Below are 18,836 nucleotides of genomic sequence, written 5' to 3'. Positions count from 1 at the left end.
AAAACCCTTCGATGGGGATTTTTACTAGAAAGAGCTGAGAATGAGGTAGTTCCAATTATACTCAGCTAAAATATGCTCACTTTCAGCAATAGAAAGATAATCTTCTAAAGTGGTAAAGCAACGTATACTTAATAAATGAGCACTCTTGCGTTCGAAAGATTCCTATAGCTTTGGGTTTGCTGTATTCCCAAAGGCAGCACTAGGTGAAGATTAATTCCATATAGAAATATCTGCTGTTCAGAATTGTGCCAGTAGTAATTCAATTAATCCTAAAGACAAAATCTTGAGACCATTAATAAGGAGAGTCACTTTACCCCTAATGAATTGCCTTTTTCTGCATTGGAGAAGAAATGTATGAAATAATTCATTAAGACCTAATCAATCTTCTTGAGATGCAGATTTGTATCTGTACCAAATTTATATCATGTAGCCAAAAAGAGAGACTTCCTCATTATACCTGGTATTTGTAGTGCTTATAATAAATAGAAGTATAATATGGTCAGGATTTTGAAGTGTTTTTACAGAGAACATACCCATCCCTACCCCCGATCCCCTGCCACTAGTCCACATTTAAATCCTACATTTTTAGAGATTAAAATGAGAGAGGTTATTGTGGTGGGGTGGTGGGAAGTGGAATTGAGGGACTGGAGGGGAAAGCATTGAGAGAGAGTATAGGCTTCAGATGGAGCAAGAGAAAATGCTGTCTTAATATTTATAGTTATGAATAGACGACAATCAGGTGTCTGTTTCCCACACAATCAGTATTCAATATCTCTGAATTTCCTATCGTAATAGAGTAGAAGGCACTTCTCTATTCATGGAGCACTAGAGAAGGTGATTTAGATTTTTTTTTCAGTAGATTTCATTATTGAGATATGATCTCAATAACTGTTAAACTGTGTTTTTAAAAAAATTGAATGACTGTGAAATATTTGACTCCTACCTCTAGAATTTCTTCTTCGATTTAACTGAAATGTTGACCAAAAATTGTACCCTGTGATGGGAAATAAGCTGTGATGTGTCAGAATTATTCCTTTTTGTTTTGTAGAAGTTAGGAGTTGGAGCTTGAAAACTAGCCTTTAACAGGAAAGTGAACTTTAAGTAGAGAGAGATGTTGCAGGGGGCCTGGGTTTTTATTGCTGCCCTCAGACTCCTTTATGATACTCTGACAGTGTAAAGGAGCCCCAACCCATGAATGTATAGGGGGTTCCCTTGCTAGCATAGAACTGACCAGGTGACACAGGGTGCATGCTGGGGAAGGGAGATGGAAAGTAATTGGAGTTACTCTCCTGCTATTCTCTGCTTTCCATGGGCAACCAGAGTGTCAGTTATGGCAGTTTTGAGACTCAGGGAGTGCAAACGTGGCTTAAAGCACCAAGTGCAGGATTGGAGCAATGGAGAGTTGAGGCCGAGATCTTTCTTTATAATCTAGCGAACGGTGATGTATCTGCTTGAGGAGTTGGTACGTTATGGGGGAGGGATAGCTCAGTGGTTTGAGCATTGGCCTGCTAAACCCAGGGTTGAGAGTTCAATCCTTAAGGGGGCCACTTAGGGATCTGGGGCAAAAATCAGTACTTGGTCCTGCTAGTGAAGGCAGGAGGCTGGACTCAATGACCTTGCAGGGTCCCTTCCAGTTCTAGGAGATTGGTATATCTCCTATTATTATTACAGTCAATGTAGAAAGTAAAGAATGTAAATAATTTTTTCCCCTGAAAATTTCTCGGCAGGGGAAAAAAAAAATTCTGTGGCTAGTGTGCATCTGCCTAGTAGCCAATAAGACTATGTATAGGAATAATTCAAAAATCTGGACAGATGCTCTGGGCATCCCAGATATCATATGTCATTCTGGCACTAGTCAGACAGAAGGCGTCTCCAGTATTAGAACTCTTGTCTCCAGTTTATTAAATATTGTGTAGACATAGCAGCTGGAAGATGCTTACTAGCTTGAAGGGGAATTGGTGAGCAACAAGTCATCTTATTTTTATCCTGCTTTTAAAAAAAAAAAAAGGTGATCTAATTGGTTTGTAGGTACCTCTGCAGATGATCAGCAATGAATTTGTATACAATCTGCCTTTTGCATATTAAGTAAAACTGTTTTTAAGACCATTTTATAAAATGACCATGCATACCAGTGTGTTTGGTTCGAGTCTTATCCAATGTCTCTTAAGCCCTGCAATATTTGTAGTATTGCCCATTCTTGGAACATATTTTTAGATTAATTTTTGATGCCAAGAACAACCAAAAAGCATAATGAGATGGAAAAATAAATGAGTTATGTTTTCATTGATATAATTAATCTAAAATGATGGAATTAGAGTACTTGGCATGCAAATAATAACCAAATATTTGTTTAATCTCAACTGTTTTTGTTGTGGTTGCAAAAAGAACACGCGATATTAGGATGCTGTTTTTATAGGTTTAGCATGATAGAGGAGATTATTGTAAGAAGCGTCTCATTCATTCATTCATGCCCGTCACCCCAACCGGGGTATGGGCCGCCAACCACAGATCTCCAGAGTCTTCTATCCTGGGCCATTCGCTCTAGCTGGTTCCAGGTATAGCCCATTTTTTTTGCTATCAACCTGAAGGTCGCGTCGCCAGGTATTTCTTCTCTTTTCCGCTGCCTTGGGGTTCCACCGCAGTGCCTGTCTGGTGATGTTGGTTGGCTGCGTGCGTAGTGTATGTCCTATCCAGCCCCACCTTCTCCTTCTAATTTCTTCCTCTGCTGGGAGTTGACGGGTCCTCTCCAAGAGGTGGATGTTACTGATGGTGTCTGGCCAGCGGATCTGGAGAATCCTTCTGAGGCAGCTATTAATGAAGGTCTGGATCTTCCTGGTGGTTGTTTTGGTTGTCCTCCAGGTTTCAGCTCCATACAGTAGGACTGATTTCACGTTGGAGTTGAACAGTCGAATCTTTATTGCCAAAGACAGCTCTCTGGAGCTCCAGATGTTCTTGAGCTGTAAGAAGGCTGCTCTTGCCTTACCAATCCTTACTTTGATGTCTGCGTCTGTGCCACCCGGCTGGTCGAGGATGCTACCTAGGTAGGTGAAGGACTGTACTTCTTGGGCGTCCATTCAGTGTGACTGGGTCGTTGCTGATGGAATTGATCCTAAGGATCTTGGTCTTGTCCTTGTGGATGTTGAGGCCAACCTGTGATGGCGTGGCTGCCACTACGTTGGTCTTCTCTTGCATCTGCTGTTTACTGTGTGAAAGGAGTGCAAGGTAAGTCCAGGTCATCAAGCTGGGTCACTGGATTCCGTGGATGTCTTCATAATCCAATCCATGGCGAGAAGAAGAGAAGTGGTGACAACAAGCATCCTTGTCTGACTCCGGTTCGCACCTGGAAGCTGTTTGTGAGCTGCCCTCCATGGATCACTCTACAGTGTATGCCGTCGTATGAGTTCTTGATCAGGTTGACCACCTTTGCTGGGATGCCATAGTGCCGAAGGAGCTTCCAGAGGGTCTCTCGATCCACGCCTCATAGTCAACAAAGTTGATGTACAACGAGGAGTTCCACTCCATAGACTGCTCGACTATGATGCGGAGCATTGCTATCTGGTCCGTGCATGATCTGTTCTGCCGGAATCCTGCCTGTTCATCTCGTAGCTGTGGCTCGACGGCATCCTTCATTCTCTCTAAGAGGACTCGGTTGAAGACCTTCCCTGGCACCGACAGGAGTGTGATTCCTCTATAGTTGGCACAGTTGCTGAGGTCTCCTTTCTTGGGGATTTTGATGAGATATCCCTCTTTCCAGTCAGCCGGAATCACTTCTTCTTCCCATATCTTCTCAAAGAGGGGGTACAGCATTTCCACTGAAGTATCCAGGTCTGCTTTCAGGGCCTCTGCTGGGATGTCGTCAGGTCCAGCCGCCTTACTGTTCTTCATCATGGTGATGGCTTTTCTGATCTCGGCTCTGCTTGGTTTATCACAATTGATTGGGAGGTCCTCGTTGGCTGGGTCGATGTCTGGTGGATTTGGTGGTGCTGGTCTGTTCAGGAGTTCCTCAAAGTGCTCCGCCCATCTGTTCATCTGTTGTTCTATTCCTGTTATAGACTTTCCCTGCTTGTCTTTTGAACTTTCCAGACAGTCGCACAGCTGTTTCATGTTACCGCTGTATGCTGCCTGCTCTGCTTCTGCAGCCAGTCCATCCACATAATCTCTCTTATCCTTCCTAATATTCCTCTTCACTGCTCTGTGGGCTTCAGCATACTCTTTTTGAGCTTTGGCCTTTGCTGCTCTAGTCCTGCTGTTGTTGACTGCTGCCTTCTTCTTCTTTCTGTCTTCTATCTTAGTCAAGGACTCTGCTGTGATCCACTCTTTCTGCTGGTGTTTCTTAATTCCAAGCACTTCCTGGCATGCTGACCTAAGCGTGTCTCTCACTTTCTGCCATCTGTTGAGTACACTGTCTTCCTCTTCCTCAGACCGATCCTGTAGTACTGAAAACTTATTCTTCAGCGTCAATCCAAAATCTTCCTTGCTCTTATGGTCCTTCAGAAGGTTGACGTTGTACTTCTGTCTGCAGTTCTTCTTCAGCTTCAGCTTCAATCTGGCCACCACTAAGTGATGGTCGGATGCCACGTCTGCTCCTCTTCTAACTCTAACGTCCTGCAAGGATCTTCTGAACTTCTTGCTAATGCAGACATGGTCGATCTGGTTTTCTGTCATGCCTGCTGGCGATACCCAGGTACTCTTGTGGATCTGCTTGTGAGGAAAGATGCTGCCTCCTATGACCAGGTTGTTAAGTGCACACAGATCCACAAATCTCTCTCCATTCTCACTCATCTCTCCCAGAGCGTGGGTCCCCATGACTTGTTCGTATCCTGTGTTATCAGGTCCAATTTTGGCATTAAAGTCTCCCATAAGGATGGTAATGTCTTTGTCTGGGAGAGTCTCTAATATTTTCTGGAGTCTGTTGTAAAAGTAGTCTTTGTCCTCTTCACTGTCATTGGTTGGAGCGTAGCACTGAACAACATTCATCTTAATCCTCTTCATTTTAGTTCTGAAGGATGTTGTGATGATCCTGGGACCATGTGCCTCCCAACCAATCAGTGCTCTCTGTGCCTGTTTGGACATCATGAAGCCTACTCCTGTGTGTGGGGTGCGTTGTCTCTTCATGTCCTGAATACAGCAACAGCTCTCCTGTCAACAGTCGTCTCTGTCCAGCTTCATCTTGTCTCGCTAATGCCTAGTAGGGTCAGGTTGTTGCTCCTCATCTCTGCTGCAACCTCATGGTCCTCACGTTCCATGTGCCGATGGTAATCCTCCTGGTTGTAAGAAGGGTGATCGGCTTAGTGGCTTCCTCGCGGCTTTCAACACCCAGCGTCATGCGTCTTCGAGTTGAAGACCCTTCTTTTTCCAGGCTAAAAGTCTCTGTTAACTCTATTGTTGGCGTTTCTGTAGCAAGCTGATTTTTACGGGGTGGAGTTGCTAGCCCCACACCCAACCCTCCTCCTTTACCCTGACTTGGGACAGGCAGATGGCCCCAAAGGACCTCTCTGGTGGAGTTAAGAAGCGTCTAGTTAATCAAAAACATCCAGGTTACATATCTTTGTACTGGAAGTGGGGATGAATTTTACATTCAGACCTGGATTTTTTTTTTCCCGATCAGAATCAAATTTATGGTTTCTACTTAAGATAAAATTCTCCAAACAGCCACTTAATCTCATATTTTATTAATATTATACAGTTCAGTAGTTGTATGTGGTACACTACAGACATGATCGCTGTCCAAGGTAGCTTGGAGACTATATTAGTTTCCACCTAGGTTATAAATTACCAGGGAGGGAGAGAGGGCTGGCTGGCTGGCTCAGTGGTTTGAGCATTGGCTTGCTAAGCCCAGGGTTGTGAGTTCAATCCTTGAGGGGGACACTTAAGGATCTGGGGCAAAATCAGTACTTGGCCCTGTTAGTGAAGGCAGGGGGCTGGACCCAATGACCTTTCAGGGTCCCTTCCGTTTCTATGAGATAGCTAATAATATAATGTATGGAGATATAACTAAGGTTCCTTAACGTGGTTGTTTCTATGGTGTTGGAGAGTCCCATAGATTGCCATTCATCAGACTTTCCTTATTTATTTTGTCAACCACCTTCTTGGTTTGTTTTTGTACCTTCTTTGATATCAGATATCCTGTGTGAGACGTCTAAAAGAACATATCACCCAAAAAGTTACACTTCTGAGTTTTGGAATCCATACAACTCTGTAAGCTCTTGGCTCCTATGCCAGCTAATACAGTAGTATCTGGATATTTGCAAGAAAAGAGAGATTCTTGCAGGGGAGGGGGGGAAATCTTTACCTTGGAAAAAATAAAACTATTCTATGGCTTGTCAATCAGAAAAGCTTTTAAGCTGTATCCATAAAGGTGGACAGCTTAATGGGTAAGCAATGTTTGTTCTGCATTTCAAGTGCATCATTGCACTGTAAGCAGTGTAAATTTAGCCCCTTTAAGCTTGATCTCCTGGGGCTGAGATTTAAGTGTTTGAACTTTAGTTGAAAGGCATATATTGATTAGTCTTTGATTTAGTCATTCTCCACTGAAAAGTTACTCAGTAATGACTTGTACCTGCCCTTTAGTATATATTTTTTTAAATTCATTTTGTAGATTCTCTCCCCACCCCTCAACAATTCTGCTTGAAAGACTGCAATGCTATGAGGAGGAGAAAAGAAAAAGCAGCTGTCACACTGAACATAATTGATTCAATGAATAACATTTTTAAATTCCCAAGGCAAACCTCGGAGTCTTCACTTATGTCAATTAGTGCTCTATTCTGTAAATGGTGGCATGCTTAATTTAGACTGATGGGCTAAGCTAGCCAGTTCTCGCTTCCTATAGAAAGAATAGTCCATGGAAGGCAAGCTATTATATACAATTCAAAAATTTCACCTGTTTTTAATGTAGAGCTGTGTAAAGAAGTGCTCTTAAACTTTTTATTAAAACTAGTAATTGCTTTTTATTCCCCCCGCAGCGACTTGACCTGAGCAAGAATTTTTCTCAGCTTGTTGAACAGAAGAATACACAGGGTGAAATCTTGGCATCATTCAAGACAATGGCAAAACTCCCATCAATTTCAGTGGGGCCAAGATTTCGCCAACAGGATCTGAACATGTAGTAGCAAACATTATATATCGTCTGGCAGGGCGTACTCCATTAGGGCCCTGCATCTTCACCACTCTCTTCCTCCTTAGCACTGTAACAGCCTGAGTTGGTTAGCATACAGGTGCGCTGTAAGGCCTGCTTTTTTGTCCTTTGCCTGGGATGACCTGGATATTGGGCTAGGGCTCGTTAGTGGCGACATGGGGAGGCTAACTTACTGTTCTTGTCACTGATGTGTTTGACTTGAGCTGGGTTTCTTTGCTTATTTAGCATCTTTCTGAAAGTTTCAGGGGCTCCCAGAACATTGGATTATTATAGTTTAGTAAAAGTTTGAATGAATCAATAAATAGAACAGGCTAATGTATGTTGCCTAAGACATTTCCTGTCCTGAGGATTAACCCCCATTTCAGCAGTCAGTGACAAGTAACTTGTGTGTTTTGCTCTGGTGTAGTTCTTTAGTGTAGATAAAGCAAGTGTCATATGTATTAGTAGCGCTTACCCCAGTTTCCAGCAGTGTTTATCTGATGCTCTTTTATTAAAAATAATTCCCAGCTCTTATGCAGCATGTTTCATCCATAGAGTTCAAAGCCCTTTACAACAAAGGTAAGTGTTATCCCCATTTTACAGATGGAGGTAGAGGGAAGTGAAATGCCTTGGCAAAGTTCACCCAGCTACTCAGGGGAAGAGCTGGGAATTGAACCCAGATGTATGGAGTCCCAAGCCAGTGCTCCAGCCACTAGGCCAAGGTGCCTTCCAGTAGAATAGAATGCTGTGGGCACAATATGATGTAAACACTCCCCCTCCTCATCTTTTCACTGCCCCATATGCACACACCAAGCTATATAATTGCACTGCTACCCCAGTATTGCTGCAGACAAAATTACAATGGAGTTATTGCCATTTTATAATTGTTTTTTTCCAGATTTGACCATCGTCCCGTTGTTTGGATGATCTGAAAAGTCATCTGCTTGCATGTTTTAGTGTCTGTTTTAATATATGTGATATATATGTAGGTTGTGATTTGTCTGTGTTCTTTACAGGGTATTAGAATAATGGAGACTCTTCTTCAGGAACAGTGTGGGTGCCCATTTTCCTGAGAAGGAACTGTAAGTGTCATCAATTTAAAGATTCAAAATACAATATGTATATATTTGTACACACAAAATGTGTTTATAAAACAGATTTTTTCAATTGGTAATTTTTGCTTATATACATTTCTTAACTAATATACTCCACATGTTAGTACATACAGACTTTATATAGAATTTATCATCCATTTTGAATAATATCTAACACTTACTCATTCTGATTACAGGAAAAAATAATGAACTGCTGCTTTGTAAAACTTGATAATACAGCAGTGTTCCTTAATATCATGTTAAGACCTCTTTTGTGGGCTGTCTTTTTCTCCCCCGTAATTTATCTATCACTAGACCATGAGCGTGATAGTCAGACTTAATAAAATAAGATGTTCGCTTTGTCTGGAGATCTTTATTGCTTGCAGAGAAGTAATCTCTTCAGAGATTGCCCATAGAGGCAAGATTTGGCTGACTTTAAAAGTAGCTTCAGAATGAGAGCAAATGGCTATTGATTAGCTCCTAATAAATATTCTTCTAAAAGCTGTTTTCTATGCTTTTTACAGGAAGAAAAGTGTCATCAGAGCAATGTATCTTTATTACTGTCACTGTTTCCAGGGAAGTTATCCAAATTTTATTGGTACCATTTTATTGAGGAAACGGAGTATTCAATATGCACAGCTTGGAGAAAAGATGACAATAGTCTATACATCTTTTGGATAAGATTAAGGAAAGATACGCTGTTTAAAGGGACTCTGATCCTGAGAGATCCTGAAGAAGCAGATGTAAATTTGGAAATGTCTTCATGTGGATTTCTGGTGAAATTTCTAAGCATTCACTGAGACTAAGCATTCACTGAGAGAACCAACATCAGCAAAAACATAAATAGCCCTTTTTGCTGTGAAGAGATCTTCTACCATTTCAACCAGTTATCTTGAGTCTTGCCAAGAGAGGTATGAATATCCTCTATTAATTTTAATAGTTTATTTTGAAGCTTAGTTGTTAGGGGCAGTGATTCTATTCACAGAATGCATAATCTAATAAGAAGCATCAATGGAAATGTGTGCCATCACAGTTCCATGCAATTGTGTGGACTCAGCATCTCTCTGCAGGTATTTGGTATTTCCAATGTGTCTGCAAAACCTGAAAACAAACAACAAATTAAAGCTTCCCTTGAAAAAAAATTGTCTAGTCCTTCCGAATGTGAACTAATGCAAAGCTTCCCTGCTGAGCCTATAGAAACACAGAAACAGTAGTTCTGGGAGATGAGACTACTGTACACCCACTTGAAATCATCACCCCACTGAGGAGAAACCTAGTAATGGTAATTTAAGTGTCAACTTTGCTAATTATTTTACTGCTTAGACTTTAGCAGAAACATCCAACTAACATGCCCATGCCAGTGTGGTTGGATTCATTTCAAAGGATGTCCCACTGCTATAAAGTTACAAGTTTTAAAGTGAAAATATTTGATTGTCCCCCAAACATTTTCTTTTTTTTCTTTTTTTGGTCCTGATAGGAGCCTGTGGAGAAGTTTAAGGGGATTAGAAGATTTCTGAGTAAAATTCTTAAGGGAAAAGAGAGCTCGCATGGATGAGGGATTTATTTTGAAAGAGCAATTTTATTTAAAACCTCTTATTAAAAATACAAGTAATTTAGGACCAGATTTGGATACCCTTGCTCATGCTGAACAATACCTCAGTCCACAAAGAGTCCTGCTGAAGTCAGTGGGTGTTAGGCGGTACTAAGTGCTTTCAGCTGAGCGTGAGTGTGATTGTTTTTACTACTGAGGCTTTGGAGGGGAGAAGTTATGGCAAATCCACACTACTGTGTACCATTCCAGAGGATCTTTAATATCCATGCAGAACAGGCTGGGCCTCTGCTTTTAAAACCTTGTTGGAACAGCTTGGGTGTGTGGGGGGCGGAAAGTAGACCTAGTACACGCTTTTTTTTTAATGGCAAGATCAACTAGCAATAGAATCATTTTGATTAGGGAGATACTGAGCTGTTGTTATTAGTGATGCTTAACAGTCAGTTAAAGTTCTTGTAGCAACAGTGTGGAACCAAATCTTGTTCAGTGTGAGGAAAATTAGGGTTGGAAAGGACTTAAATTACCTACTCCATCAGATATAGTTTTTTTTATCAAAATGGCTAAAGCAGCATGGAATATAATCACATTTACTGTCTACAATCAGTATATCAAGGCATGTTTAACTCACTGCTTCCAGAGGTTAACCAACTTGTCTGGTCATCTGGAAAATTTAATTTTAAGGCACCCCAGGATATAATCCAATATACTAGAATCCAATAACAAAATTTAGTCAACTTTTGTAATTTGTGATTGAGCTGAAAAGGAATTTGCTAACAAGGGGTTGCTCTTATGTTTAAAAGTTTGATGAATGATTCCTGATGGCATATGGCATCATACTACCTAGTCAATATAAAGCCCCAATCCAGCAGAGTGCTCAACATGAGTAGTGGCGAGTAGCCCCGGTGTCTCCAATAGGACCACTTGTGACTAGAGTTATAGACATGCTTTCCTGGATCTTAATCTTTATGAAGTGAAGACAGAAACAGAAATGAACAAATATATCCTGCACAACTCTTTAAAAAAAAAAAAAATTAAAAGCTACACTTCTGAAAAGCTGGGCCTTAACCTGTAATTCGTATGGTCAATATTTTGGCATGACAGAAATCTGATTGCTCATAACACTAAAGGCATGACATATATATAGACAAGCATTTGTAAGTGAGAAAGTGGGTTGATTAATTGGAATACAACCGTGATGTTTTCTATAGTAAGTACATCTCTGAAACTAATTGTTCTGTTTGATTTTTCATTTTGGACTGGTGTATTTTGAGGTTTTGCATTGTTTATATTCTTCAGAGAGACTATTGATCTTAACTAGGGCATATTTTGGCTTTGTCCCTATGTAATTTTGCAGTATATGAATGAATAATTTACATACAATGGGCAAACAAAATCTTAGAGGATGACTCAGACTGGACGACGTAGGAGAAAGAGACCAATATAGTAAAAGATACTTATGTGTCCTGTTAGGTTCAATGATAGTGATGCATCTGATGAACTAATCTGTGGGGATGACAGCTCTGCTTTTTTCCCTCTTGGCACTGTTTATCTTCTGAGATCATAATCCTGTAGATAACACCAGTTTGTTGAATAAACTAACATTCTTTTAGAAGTGCAGCATTAAATGTTTTTTCTGGAGATTCAAATAGGTAGAGTATATGGGATCTGGTAGAAAATCCTTCTTTAACCACCCAAAGGACTGGTTAGGGAAAACTATCCAAATAATTAAGTTTAGTCTAATGTCCCGATATGAAAGTTTTTCTATATGTATTCAAATGACTGATTAATGATTGAGAATAGTTGCTCAGATACATCACGGTGGTAGTGGTATATAAATACTTTTTTTTTTTTTTGGTAAACGTATAGGCCAGGATTGTCAAAGTCCTGCTGTGTCCTTAGTAGGTCCCTAAATAACTGGCTCAATTTTTTTTCCCCAAGGAGCCTAATTTTATGCACTGCAGGGTATGACTAAAGGCTCACTTTAGTCAGGAGAAAGTAATATATTTGCTTCAGTGGGCTTTGGGTTGGGCCCACAGTTTTAATAATCTTGGCCATAAGGACCCCCTAAAGTCATGTTCCCTCATACTTGTAAACTTTCCTCTCCTAGATAGTGCTGCATATGCTATCCAGTGAAACCTTTTAAAAGTTACATAAAAGTTTTTTTTCCCTTACTCAAGACCAATACACCTGGGGCAAAATAATTTTTGCTTATTTTTTTCTCTGTAACTTTCTGTCATTCTAGATTAAGTCTATGCTTCTAGGCAATTTAGAAATTCTCTTTAAGCGTTGCTTATTGCAGTTTTTATTACTGGTTGTTTTTAAAATCTTTTTTTTTGTTCTTTTGTAGATTGTTCTAATGCTCTAGGGGGGAAGAGTTTTATACACTGTTAAAAACAAATTTTGTTAAGGAACAAGATAAACAAACAACTCAAAACTAATTGGAACAGTCCTAGGTAAAATGATGACTCTAAGCTCTCAGCAATGAGAGAGTCTTTGGAGGTGAGGCAGGGCAAATTGTATTTCAGAATGAAGTAGATCATTTGTCTTAAGTATATTGTGGTTATGAGCTTTGTCATGATAGGATGAAAATTTGTTAATCTAACATAGCAGTAGCAGTCCTTTTTGCTAATGCACTCATTAGTACATTTCAGATAGCTAATAGCTTATGGCAGCAGTAGCAATCAATTTTTTGTGTGTGTGTATATAATATAATATAAATTTTTAGCCAAGCCAACTGCTACTATAGAATATAAAAGAAAATCATGAATGTGGAACAATGATTCAGGGACTTTATTTCAGCCAGGTGATCCATTATCAGTTTAGCCATATGGTGAGGAAAGGTGCTGTATCTTTTTTATATCTATGTGTAGTGTGTATGAATGTATGTTAACTGTTGGATACACAATGTTTTTATATGCAAACTATTGTACTGTGAATACTGAATGTATTATCATGCCATTGTACATATGCTGTGTGATTATACAAAGGCTACTTGAACACAAAGGAAATGTAAAATGTCCGCTAACTACAACAGCAAATGACATCACCCCTCTATACAACCTTGAAATAGTGCACCTCATTACATTGCAATTTTCTAATAAAATAAAATATATTAGAACTCCTGTTTCCAGACTTTGTTCTGTTCTGTTTGGAGGTTCCCACCACTAGGTTTGCTCAGATACACGGGGAAAAAGAACTCTGGAGTGTGTGTGTGTGTGTGTGGGGGGGGGGGGAGGCCCTTCCAGTTCTTCCATCCAAACAGAATCAACTTTCCATGCGTGAATAGGCTTTTTCCAGTCTGGATACTATAGCATTGATCCTATGAGTACTTACACTTACATCTAGCTTAACCTGAAGTCAAACGGGACTACCCATGTGAGCAAAGTTGTGTGTATGCATGTTTACAGGATTAAGCCATGTGCTACAGTCACAGCTGGCTTAAATTTGCATTGCTCCATTTTAAATCAGTAGACCTACATCAGTTTATCAGTTGAAAATTTGGCCCCAATAAGTCTTGTGTGGAAAGAACCCTGACCAATCCATGGATATTGGCACAATGGACTGAACTGCCTCTAGTTCTGTTTCTCACTTTACTAGTTAACTGAACGCTTATAATTTTGGTCTTTGAGCACTGAATAGTAAGCATTTGTGAAATGTGAGAAGCATGGAATGACAAACACAAAATGCAATTTTCTAATATTTATAGGTATTCTCTTGCATGTTAATTCTTTGTATTGCTTAGAAGGAAACAATACAAATATTTCTCATAACTTAAAATCCTTCACTGCTTAGAACAACTGCTTGGAAATTTGACTAACATTTTGATTCTCGATCAATAGCCATAATATTTCAATGGATTTTTTTTTTAAAGCAGAACACATCAGTGGGAGTTCAGACTATATAAAAAAAAATACCATGATCTAATCCCCAAATTTTCATTTGTTACTCAGTCTGCACAAGTGCATGGAAACATTTTTGTTCTTGGAGGTAGATGGTTTAAAACTCTTGCAGTGCATGTCAGGAAAATAGACCAGATATAAAGGTAAGTTACATTTTTGTGCCCTCCAAGGTTTGCAGTTATTGTCATTTTTAAGATAGCTGCAAAGACAAATCGCAAAATATTGACAAGCACATTATCCAGCTGAATATCAAGTGACAGAATTAGACCTTTGTGGTGCAACAGACATAGAAAATCTCTACCTCCCAGAGGGTCATGAAAGGCAATTGAGGGGTTATGAGCCATTGACAATTGCATTGCAATCAAAAGCAAAGAAAATCTTGCTTCCTTGTCCCCCTTTACACCCTTCCAGGTCAACCTCTTGAAAAACACACCAATAAATTATACAGGCTTATCATTGGTACAATTTTATAGTAAATGTAAAGGGGTGAAAAATTCTCAGTTTCAGTAGAGGGTTGCCAGCCTGAAAAGGTTGAGAATAGGGCTGTCAATTAATCATAGTTAACTCAGGCAATTAACTCAAATTAATCACGATTAAAAAATTAATGGATTAATTGCACTGTTAAACAATAGAACATCAATTGAAATTTGTTAAATATTTTGGATGTTTTTCTACATTTTCAAATATCGATTTCTATTACAACACTGAATACAAGGTGTACAGTGCTCACTTTATATTTTTATTGCAAATATTTTCACTGTAAAAATGATAAACAAAAGAAATAGTATTTTTCAATTCACCTCATACAAGTACTGTAGTGCAATCTCTTTGTTGCAAAAGTGCAACTTACAAATGTAGATTTTTTTTTGTTTTGTTACATAACTGCACTCAAAAACAAAACAACGTAAAACTTCAGAGCCTACAAGTCCATTCAGTCCTACTTCTTGCTCAGCCAATCACTAAGAGAAACAAGTTTATTTACATTTACAGGAGATAATGCCTGTTTCTTATTTATAATGTCACCTGAAACTGAGAACTGACATTTGCACGGCACTTTTGTAGCCGGTGTTGCAAGGTATTTACGTGCCAGATATGCTAAACATTCATATGCCTCTTCATGTTTCGACCACCATTCCAGAGGACATGCTTCCATGTTGATGATGCTTATTAAAAAATGTGTTAATTAAATTGGTGACTCAACTCCTTGGGGGAGAACTGTATGTCTCCACTCTGTTTTTACCTGCATTCTACCATATATTTAATGTTATAGCAGTCTTGGATGATCCAGAACATGTTTTGTTTTAAGAACACTTTCATAGCAGATTTGACAAAACACAAAGATACCAGTATGAGAGTTCTAAAAATAGCTACAGCACTCAACCCAAGGCTTAAGAATCTGAAGTGCCTTCCAAAATCTGAGAGGGACAAGATATGTGAAATGCTTTTAGAAGTCTTAAAAGAGCAACACTCAGATGTGGAAAGTACAGAACCCAAACCACCAAAAAGAAAATCAACCTTCTGCTGGTGGCATCTGACTCAGATGATGAAAATGAACATGCATCGGTCTGCTCTGCTTTGGATAGTTATCAAGCAGAACCCGTCATCAGTATGGACGCATGTCCTATGGAATGGTGGTTGAAGATGAATGGACATATGAATTTTTAGTGCATCTGGCATGTAAATATCTTGCGACACCGGCTACAACAGTGCCATGCAAATGCCTGTTCTCACTTTCAGGTGACATTGTAAACAAGAAGCGGGCAGCATTATCTCCTGCAAATTGAAGTAGAACTGAGTGGACTTGTAGGCTCTAAAGTTTTATATTTTATTTTTCAATGCAGTTATTTTTTTGTACATAATTCTACATTTGTAAGTTCAACTTTCATGATAAAGAGATTGCACTACAGTACTGTTAGGTGAGTTGAAAAATACTATGCACTGTAAAAAAAAATAAATAAAAAAAAATTGTAATAATAAATATAAAGTGAGCACTATTCACTTTGTATTCTGTGTTGTAACTGAAATCAATATATTTGAAAATGTAGAAAACATCCAAAAATTTTAAATAAATGGTATTTCTTTATTGATTAATCACATTGTTAAACATTATTAATTTTTTAAATCACTTGACAACTCTAGTTGAGAAACACTAATTTTTAATCTCTCCAGAAACACTTCTACCGCGCACATCACTAAAGTATCTAAGCCATGTACAGTACATATAGCCAATGCAGTCTAGTCCAGCTTGTGTTTTGCCTGTATGAACTCTCAACCATGAAAACAATGGGTAAGATACAGTTCAGAATTTTTACAGCTGTGCATCAATAAAAATTATCAATTTGTCTGCTGTTACAATTTCTGCACTGACGGACTTCATGAATGCTGTATCCCTCAGTGCCCAGGTTGAACCGTTTTGTTGCTGTAACTTTACCCTTTGCCTTTTCTCTGATGAGCAAAATCGTTAGTCACACGGAAATCAAAGAAACTCTTGTCAACAAGTCTGAAGAAGTCCCTTAAGACTCCACAAAGTGAGTTTAACAGAAAAGTGGATCTGACCGATTAGTTCCTCAGGGAAGCTACTTACAATAGAGATGGGAGTGTGGTGGATATAAAAGGTCACATTTAGTATAGTGTAGTGTGGGAGTGAATGGTATAAAACTTCCATATTTTCACAGGTAATAATTTAAGGAGCAGGGATGGCAATTCCTGGATTTCATCAAGCGGGGAGCAAAGAATAACATTATAGAAGATTTTTGGTGGCCATAGCAGATAGTCTCTTGTGAAGCACATTTGGAAGCTACAGTTTTAGGGAGTGTCAAAGACTAGTATTTTTTTCCTTTTAAAAATATTTTTGAGTCTCTCTGAACAATTCAGTTAATATAACCCAGCCAGGCTTATTTCAGGAACAAATTTTTTTCTGCTGTAAATTTATTTATATGGGTTGTCTGACTTATATCGCCAGTCCAAGACAAAGACAAACGTTTTGAGATAAATCAAGGGAAGTGAATGTGTAAATATCTGTTCTCTCCTCTCAACTGCTCAGTAAATCTGCTTGTCTCATTATAATGATTGCAAACATGAAGAGTACACTTTGTCTCCTCGTTAGAGAGTATTGTAACTAGAACTGAGTGAGAGGGTGGGGAGATAGGTGTGTGGTTTTTTTGTTTTTTAAAGGATCTAATTGGAACACTTAATTGCAGAATGTTTCTTCCACAGAATCAGTCCCTCTTAATTTAGGAACCAAGTGTTTCTACCCGCTATTCCTCAGCTGTTCTGCAAGCATGTGCATGTTTTTACATAGGTGCAGTATCCAGAGTAGTCTTTCTGCAGACAAGACCTATATTCCCTTCAATAAGGATTATTACATGAGACCCAAGTAAATCTGTTGTGTGTTTATATAAATCAGTGTGAGCAACTGCAATGTAACTTGTTATAGACACAGAGCCACTGTACATATAGTAAGGGGATATGACCCTGTCTGGGGATGGTCAAGGTATTTCTCACCCCCCCCCACACACACACTGAACTTTAGGGTACAGATGTGGGGACCTGCAGGAATAACCCCTAAGCTTATTGTTGCTAGCTTAGGCAAAACAGTCGCTGCCACCACCAAATGTTTTAAAAAAACATTTGAGGGAGAGCCATTTGGGAACTCTGCCATTCCCTCAATTTTCCCCAGTCCTTATCCACCCTTTCCTGGCAGGATTTGACTAATTTTCCTCCCACAAGTCTCTATACCCTTTTTCCTTGGTAGACTCAAGACCATTCCCCCCACCAATTCCTGGTATGCCCAAATAAAAAAAACAAAACACCTACCACATTTTTATCTAAATACTCACTCACTAATTTAAACAAGGGTTAGATGGTTGTTTTCTGGATCTCTGACTCCCGCAAAAAGTACACACAGAACAGACAAAAGACTTTTTCCCTCCTCCCTCTTTGACAATATCTTATCTTCTTATTGGTCCTTCTGGTTAGGTGTCAGCTAGGCTATGTGAGCTTCTTAACCCTTAAGGGTTAATTCCTCTTTTACTTCTAAACTGTTTGTTTATAACAGGGATATATGATTTAGGGCAGAGGTTCTCAAAGTGGGGGTCAGGACCCCTCAGGGGGTTGCAAGGTTATTACAAGAGGGATCGCGAGCTGTCAGCCTCCACCCGAAACCCCGTTTTGTCTCCAGCATTTATAATGGTGTTAAATATATAAAAACGTGTTTTGAATTTATAAGGGGGGTTGCACTCAGAGGTTTGCTATGTGAAAGGTGTCACCAGGACAAAAGTTTGAGAACCACTGAATTAAGCTTCATGTTCAGAAGTGACTTAGGTTCCTACATGCCTCAGTCATTTTTGAAAATGACACTTAGGCTTCCAAGTCACTTAGGCACATTTAAAAAATAAGTGTCACATTTAAAGTTAAGCATGTGCTGTGAATGTTTTGCTGATGAGAGATGGGAAGGTAGGCCTGGTATCCCAAAGTCTGTTTTTTTTTGTTTTTGTTTGTTTTTAAATGGCAGGGCGAGCGAAGAACAGCAATCTCATCTGTATTCATACTGCTTTCTTAAGCAGCTCGATACACAGCTGTTTAATTCAGGGTAGACTATAAAAATTTGTGAGAATTGCTGTATATTTGGTCTCAGAAGGGTAAAAATAACAAAATACAGAAAGTTCATATTTCATTCTTTTAATTATAGTGGTGTTGGTGTTCTATTATAGATATCAGCATTTCCATTCAAATATCCTTGTCTTTGTCCAATATCTGACACTTCTATCTTTTGTAGATGAATATTGTATACCAGCTGTCAGAGAGAATGCATTTTTATTGTTTACAAAAAGTGTTTCTAAAAATAGTCCCCAGCCTGTTTACTTCGAGATTAGTTTTAACATCTTTGCTGACCTTCATTCCTGACACTGTATGAACCTCCATATATTTATTTTAAAAAATCCCAAGCGGAACTAACTGAATGTAAATAACACGAAGCACATCTCAGGATCTTTGACTGTTGTTCAACTATTCCCCCTCTCCCTGCTGTATGGAGTCTAGTCTCATTTTGGCCTGGGGTAAAATTTTCAAATGAGATCTGGGTTCCTAAGTGCCTAAGTCAATTTTGAAAATGAGACTTAGGCTTCTCAGCTACTTCAGTGCTTCTGAAAATGTTACTCCTGGTCTACCTAAGCAATCAT

The 18,836-nt window shown here is 39.1% G+C and overlaps 1 protein-coding gene across 4 annotated transcripts in view; it reads left to right on the top strand.

The window, feature by feature from the left end:
* Positions 1-12,875, top strand: part of PRELID2 (PRELI domain containing 2) — a 45,337-nt gene extending 32,462 nt beyond the window's left edge. The window contains exons 6-7 of one of the 4 annotated variants that reach the window (XM_039485338.1): positions 8,131-8,196; positions 8,733-12,875. In XM_039485338.1, coding sequence (XP_039341272.1) covers positions 8,131-8,187 — 57 coding nt within the window. In that variant the 3' untranslated portion in view covers positions 8,188-8,196; positions 8,733-12,875. The other 3 variants (XM_039485339.1, XM_039485340.1, XM_039485337.1) reach the window with 3 other exon arrangements.
* Positions 12,876-18,836: the final 5,961 nt, after the last annotated feature.

The sequence above is a fragment of the Mauremys reevesii genome, linkage group 8, assembly GCF_016161935.1.
Source record: "Mauremys reevesii isolate NIE-2019 linkage group 8, ASM1616193v1, whole genome shotgun sequence".
Taxonomy (NCBI): domain Eukaryota; kingdom Metazoa; phylum Chordata; order Testudines; family Geoemydidae; genus Mauremys; species Mauremys reevesii.
The sequence above is the reverse complement of the archived record's forward strand: the minus strand, read 5'-3'. Positions and strand labels throughout refer to the sequence as shown.